The sequence below is a fragment of the Poecilia latipinna genome, unplaced genomic scaffold (assembly GCF_001443285.1).
Source record: "Poecilia latipinna isolate Pla-1442-1.1 unplaced genomic scaffold, P_latipinna-1.0 Scaffold731, whole genome shotgun sequence".
Classification (NCBI taxonomy): domain Eukaryota; kingdom Metazoa; phylum Chordata; class Actinopteri; order Cyprinodontiformes; family Poeciliidae; genus Poecilia; species Poecilia latipinna.
Genome location: NW_015113347.1, coordinates 217,190 through 223,933, shown reverse-complemented (window position 1 = coordinate 223,933; position 6,744 = coordinate 217,190). Strand labels below are relative to the sequence as shown.

Genomic DNA, 6,744 nt, shown 5'->3' with positions numbered 1-6,744 from the left:
TCTTGTTCTTCTTCTTGTTTTGTTTTATGGCGGCTGGCAGACCAACTGTCATGGTGCATTACCGCCACCAACTGAACTGGAATGTGGACAAGCGTTAAGCAGGAAGAAAAAGTAATGCTGAAATCAACATAATTCAACTTCATATTAATAAACTAAATAATCTCTATTAAGTTAGAATAAAAAAAACTTAATTAAACCTTTTATTACTTTACTGATATCCCGACCGAAATTATCAATTATAAATTTAATATTCATTTATTTATTTTTAGAACTACCTTCTTTATGATTTATAAGCAACAATTTAATAAAAAAAATTACCAAATCATTTCAGGAAAAGTACATTTAGGAGCGTTGTTTCAATAAGAAATATTTTCTGACAGATTCGGATGGTCAAAGTCGAGCAAAAATGTCCTAAAATATATATTTTTTTGGAAATGACACTCCCCAAACATTATTATTATTATTATTATTATTATTATTATTATTATTATAGGTTTAATTACAGACAGTGTTTGAACAAATATTAACAATGCTTTATTATTAGATGAAGCAAACAAACTTGATGCTGTCTGATATAAGGAAACCATGAAATAATTTATTGTTGCATATTGTTACTGGTGAAGAGGATATTGGTTAGAACAATATTACATTTTTCTTCTCCATACTTTTTATGCATCAAGGGCAGTGAAACTCCACCCAAATACTCAAGGATCCGATAAGGAAGGAATAATATTTGTGTTTTTCAGTTTTAAGAATGTTACTGGATATATGTTGTAAGTAAATTGATCACATTTCTCAGTCTCCAAGGGAAATTTTGCAGTGAAAGCCCTATATCTCTGTCAAACTTCAAATGCAGGTGGCGCTAACATAAAAAGAAGTAAGACCTGACTGACAATATGACATTAGCTAAAAAAACTTATATATCATGATCCAAACTAAAAAATAAAAAAAAAGTCCAGAAACTAAAGTCATTGAAATATTTCATTGTATAAGCTATTACACTAATTTCTAAGGTTTTGGGACTCCACTGAATTACAGTGAGAGCCAACATTTACTAATGAAGAGAACAAGGAACAGTAGGAGTCCTTTCCACGAGTGTCTAACCTACCGAAATGACTCCAAGAACACATCAACGACTCATCCAGGTGGCTACAGGTAAATCTAGGCCAAGAACTAAAGCACTGTGCCTCACAGGCCTCAGTTAAGGACAAGGTTCATGCCTCAACAATAAGGCAGAGACTGGCCAAAAATGACATTCTTAGGAAAGCTCCAATTTCAGTGCTAACAAAAAGAACACCTCTTCTTCCACCCGCCCACCCCTAAAAGAAAGAAAAGAAGAAAACAAACAACAACAAAACACCTAAACACCAAGTTACACAAGCCTCTGTAGAGTGACAAAAGAAAATCTTTATAAGCCATTTACAGAAAAAATATGAATACCGTCCAATATTTTAACTTCACAATATTTGACCGTTTTCCCCTCCCCGGCGTGTAAATGGTGCGGACCCACATGTACTGCGTGACCTGCAATATCTGTTGAGGTTTACATGATAAAGTATACATTTTTATAATCCAAACAGAGAATATAGTTCAGTGGGTAATTTAATATAGCTATTCATACCTTTAATTTTTTTTTAAAAAATTATTATTAAACTAAGACGATTTGATCCACGCTGGGCGTGGTGACATCATTAAAAATAATACGCCTTGATCTGCAGTGTCGCTTTCCGATCAAGGTAAGCAAAGGTGAGCTTCTTTGTTATTTTCTCTGATAACAACGAACAGCACTATTAGTGCATGTAAACATCATAACATCTGTATTAACCAGCTGCAGGAACGGGGGAACCACTCCCATCCCAATCCTCCTCCATCACCACCACCACCTGCTGGGAGACGCAGAGCAGTCACAACATACCTACCGGGTTTCCTGCGGGTTTAAAAGCTGGTCGGCTTGCAGGCTGACAAGCATGGATGACAAATCGTTCACCAAGGAGGTGGATGGCTGGATCGAACAGCTGAATGAATGCAAACAGCTAACAGAGAACCAGGTTAAACTCCTGTGTGAGAAGGTAAATACTGCTAATGTTTATAGGCTGATTTAATGGCTAGAGGACAGCTAGCTGGCACGTCTTCTGAATATCTGACTTAGAAGGGGATATTTTCCGCAACAACAGAAACCATTTGACTGCAGCCTCCGTATTCGAGAGATGCTACTCGAATATGGAGAAATGCCTTCAATTTGTTTTGCATACTGGTACCTTCACAAAACGCTCTGGCAGACTCAGGCTTAACCTCCTGCACGATCCGAAAGATGACAACAGCTATTGTTTTCCCCATATATTGGTCATAATACCTATAATTCCACCATTGGTGAATTTTGATGTGGGCCATTGACAATTGCCCAGGGCAGCATTAAATGGGGAAGCATGAGCACGAAAAAAAAAAAAATCAGTTGGACCTTGAACAAGTTTTCTATTGCTTTTATATACATGCAAACAGTGGCGAGATGGTGCCGCTTGGTGTTTCGGGACGCAAGGTAAATTCTTTTTGCCAGGCTGTAAGGCATCATGCTCCAGATTCGTAGATAATTTCCTACATTTTAAAAGTGTCTGGAAGGCAGCAGAAGGAGGGGCTTTTCCAAGGTGGAAGTTATGCCATAATCTTGTTAAACTGGAAACCTGTCACCTGAATAATTATAATTATATTAATGTCACTAAGAATATAAAATAATTACCTGTATAGTTTTGTTGGAGTTTTCACACAAACATCTTTGATTTAAAGAATGTTGCACTCGTTTTCTGTGACTTAAAACAGGTCATTCCTGTCCAATTTTTTTCTCAATTAAAATATTTCTGAACTGCCAAATTTTCTCTTTCTCTTTCATCTTCTGTCTCAAGTACGGTTACAAGTCTTTTGTTCTTTGTCACTACCACATGTAAAGTATATCACTGGTTTCTGTGGAGGCACCGGTATGATCTTGAGTTTCTCTCGGCTCTTTATTCCAGGCCAAAGAAATTCTTACCAAGGAGTCCAATGTACAGGAGGTAAGATGTCCGGTGACCGTCTGTGGAGATGTCCACGGGCAGTTTCATGACCTCATGGAGCTGTTCAAGATTGGAGGGAAGTCTCCAGACACCAACTACCTCTTCATGGGAGACTATGTTGACAGAGGCTACTACTCTGTGGAGACAGTGACACTGCTGGTTTCTCTAAAGGTTAATCTTCTAACATTAATGCATATTTAAACCCTAGGTGCTATAAAAATATTTTTCTTTTCTTCAATTGTGAGCCTTTGTGTTCAATATTTTAATGTTATTGGAGAAACTGGTTCTGAACACTGGGGATGTGAGTCTGCAAATTAATCTTGACACAAAAGAAAATGTCTATGAACCCTTTGAAAGTGCATTGTTTTCTGTTTGAATAGGTACGATTTCCTGAAAGAATCACAATTCTCAGAGGGAACCATGAGAGCAGACAAATCACGCAAGTGTATGGTTTCTATGATGAGTGCCTGAGGAAGTATGGAAACGCTAATGTCTGGAAGTACTTCACAGACCTTTTTGACTATCTGCCCCTCACCGCACTAGTAGATAACCAGGTAAGGCGCTGTACATGGAGCACCGTAGAGGAGAGTACTCAGAGTTATGTAAAAACCAAAAACAAAGACTCATGTATTTACTTTCCTGCCTTTAAGATTTTCTGTCTTCATGGAGGATTGTCCCCCTCCATAGACACGCTGGAGCACATCAGAGCGCTGGATCGGTTACAGGAGGTTCCTCATGAGGTACGCTCACCCCATCGCAATTTAAACCATCGGCTGACATAACGTGATTTCTATATCAGCCGTATTTGTAAAGACAAATGCCAGGAAATTAACAAATTCAGATGTGCATGTAGCATTGGCTAGGGGATGTGTTGAAATGGCCGTCTCAGCTGATCCAGAATTATCCTAGACTTTGTTTTTGAGTATGCATTGGACGCATATTACCTCCGAGTTATCTCGGAGGAAAAGTTTGCCAACCACTAATCAGTCTTCCTTGGCTATTTCAGTCCTTAGACTTAAATCCCGAAGAAATCCTGAGGAGTTGAAAGACAAAAAGCAAATGAGAGAACTCAGCCTTCTGGTCCATCTAACGCTCTAAAATCCACTTCCAGTTGTTAATAGTCATTGTCTTGCAAATTGAAATGGATAAATTACATTGTCAGCATGTCATCAACGTCTGCAAAGGTTTCATAAAAGAACAATTAATTTGATTCATATGTATTCAAGTAGTAAACCATCCAGAAGGAGGCTGGGTAACGTCCCCACATGTCCAACATTGGACACCACTGCTCTGGAGAGAGTATGCAGAGAGGAGTAGTGTTTCTGTAGGTTCAAAACCAATGTTAAAGAGTAGAGGGTGATGTATATGTATGTATAAAGTCAGGGATGCTCCACCAACACTGACACTTTGCTCTATGTCTTAGGGTCCTATGTGTGACCTGCTATGGTCTGACCCAGATGACCGTGGTGGCTGGGGAATCTCACCCCGTGGTGCCGGCTACACATTCGGCCAGGATATATCTGAGACTTTCAACCACGCAAACGGCTTAACTTTAGTTTCAAGAGCCCACCAGCTGGTGATGGAGGTACTGTGACTTTCACTGCTCACTGAATAGTAAGAAATGGGTTCTAAGTGACTGATGCTGTTTTTTTTTTTTAGACATCATGACCACGAGATTCTCTTCATACAGCACGTGCATTAATCTGAAATTCAACCCCAACTGGTTAAGCAGGCCTTTGCTTTCGGTTTATTGGGAAACATAAATATGTTTGAATAGTTCTTACCTCCTAGTCATGTTCCAGATGCGTACAGATTATCATGCCCATGTTTAAACAACCATGGAAACAGGATTGCATCTTAAACACCATTTATGGCCCCAACAGTTGGTAACACTTAGCATATCTCTTGATCCAGGGTTTTAATTGGTGCCACGACCGCAACGTAGTGACAATTTTCAGTGCACCAAATTACTGCTATCGCTGTGGAAACCAGGCGGCAATCATGGAGCTCGATGATACCCTGAAATACTCCTTGTAAGTGCAGTTTCTCTTCCAAATCCAAATATTCTAGTGGAACTCTGCTGTTTTGTAAATGCAAAATACATTAACAAGTAACCATTAGCTCTGATGTCTCCTTTAGCCTCCAGTTTGACCCTGCGCCTCGCAGAGGAGAGCCCCATGTGACGAGGCGCACACCAGACTACTTCCTGTAAACAACACAATGAGAGGCTGCACAGAGGCTGAAGAAAAGGAGACTGTGGTGGTACACAGGCTTTGTGCCATGATATTGACTTTCACACACAACTTCTTCACTTCTTCTTGATTTTTACCTGTCTGTGCATGAATTAAGTGCTTGGAATGATTGCCACTCTTTACTGTACTGTTACACTACCTGCTGGTATGTCAGGAAATAAACAAAATATTACTGATGACAAGATAGACTGTTTGACCAAATAAGGTCTGTAAACTGCATCCTGTATTTGGCATGACCTTATATCCAAGAAAGCAGTGAAAGCATTATAGGTTTTATTTTGTAGCCAAAGTACAACAGCATATTCTGGAAGTAGAATAATAAGGTTAAAAGCCAGAATTGTGTATAATCTATTTACACTTTTGTATTTGCTTTCTTTTTTTTTTTTTTTCTTTTTGCTGCATTGCATTGGGAGAATGTTCTTTTTATACCATTTCAAGTAGTTCTGCCTCTGTTATCACAATGTATTTATTGAAACCTGCATTACTGCTGCAAATGACCTTACTTGTGTAGTATAACTTAATGTTTTTCAGCCAGAACTATCTAAAATAAAGACTTTGGCATTCCCTCTCTCCCTCGACAGTTACGGTGCATTCACTTTCTGTTCGGAGGTCAGATTATTCAAGTTCACATTTGGGGAAACTCAACAACAGAGGTCTTGGTATGAAGTATAGCTGCTGGACATACAGTAAAAAAATATAATGAAAGTTGCACTTGTAATTATCTATGAACACTTCAAGCATTTTTTTTCATTAGACAAAACCGACATATAACTTTATGACACCCAAATGTGAACATGTTTATTTGATATTTGAACACATGTAATTGAGGTAAATGAATCATTGTTTTGTATTCCTAATTAGCAGACTGCTTACTACAGCTTGCAACAAATTTCACTGGCTTTCCAACTTGCAATTGGAACCTGTACAGCTTTGTGTAAGGTTGATGTTTTGTGCTTGTTAAAGAAACATTTTAATTACTCTGATCTACAAGTTGATGTGGACTAATGGTTTCAATATAAGTCTACCTAAATAGTTCAGAATTGTAGAGTTCATAGATTAGAGGGTAAAACCTATAAATACATCTAAACATACCTCTCTTGTAACAGCATTTTTCAGACAGAAAAAATGTGACGTTGGGTTCCTTCCTGTTCAAATTGAAAGTATTCAGCTGAAACATTTTTATTCTAATTTATGTTTACATCAAAATATCCTAAAACAAATTTTACAACTGTTTATTTGCAATCAAACATACGATAAATGAGAAAATATTTACATTTGTAAGTGGATCTGCTGTTTCTACTCGTTCTCGACGTGAGCCCAGATAAATCTCGGACGAAATTGGAGTCACCACCTCAGAGTCACCACTAGATGGAGACAGAGTTCTTATTGTAACTCGCTGACCATGAGATCATCGCGGTGATACCGAGGGAAAAACAAGCTAGTTGATT

General features: G+C 38.3%; 1 protein-coding gene across 2 annotated transcripts; it reads left to right on the top strand.

Moving 5' to 3' along the window:
* Nucleotides 1-1,636: 1,636 nt before the first annotated feature.
* LOC106955401 (serine/threonine-protein phosphatase 2A catalytic subunit beta isoform-like) lies at nt 1,637-5,876 on the top strand. 2 transcript variants are annotated; one of them, XM_015045554.1, is made up of 8 exons: nt 1,637-1,736; nt 1,829-2,069; nt 3,006-3,215; nt 3,425-3,598; nt 3,695-3,784; nt 4,468-4,629; nt 4,959-5,077; nt 5,184-5,876. In XM_015045554.1, the coding sequence occupies exons 2-8, from the start codon at nt 1,968-1,970 to the stop codon at nt 5,254-5,256; spliced, it is 930 nt and encodes a 309-aa protein (XP_014901040.1). In that variant the 5' UTR covers nt 1,637-1,736; nt 1,829-1,967; the 3' UTR covers nt 5,257-5,876. The 2 variants fall into 2 exon arrangements, with proteins under 2 accessions (XP_014901040.1, XP_014901039.1); XM_015045553.1 differs by having other exon boundaries at nt 1,643-1,746.
* The last annotated feature ends 868 nt before the right edge of the window (nt 5,877-6,744 follow it).

Coding starts and splice junctions, on each gene's coding strand:
- LOC106955401 (XM_015045554.1), top strand. CDS start 1,968: ATGGATGACAAATCGTTCACCAAGGAGGTGGATGGCTGGATCGAACAG. Junction 2,070..3,005: donor TTAAACTCCTGTGTGAGAAG/GTAAATACTGCT, acceptor TCTTTATTCCAG/GCCAAAGAAATTCTTACCAA. Junction 3,785..4,467: donor TACAGGAGGTTCCTCATGAG/GTACGCTCACCC, acceptor TCTATGTCTTAG/GGTCCTATGTGTGACCTGCT.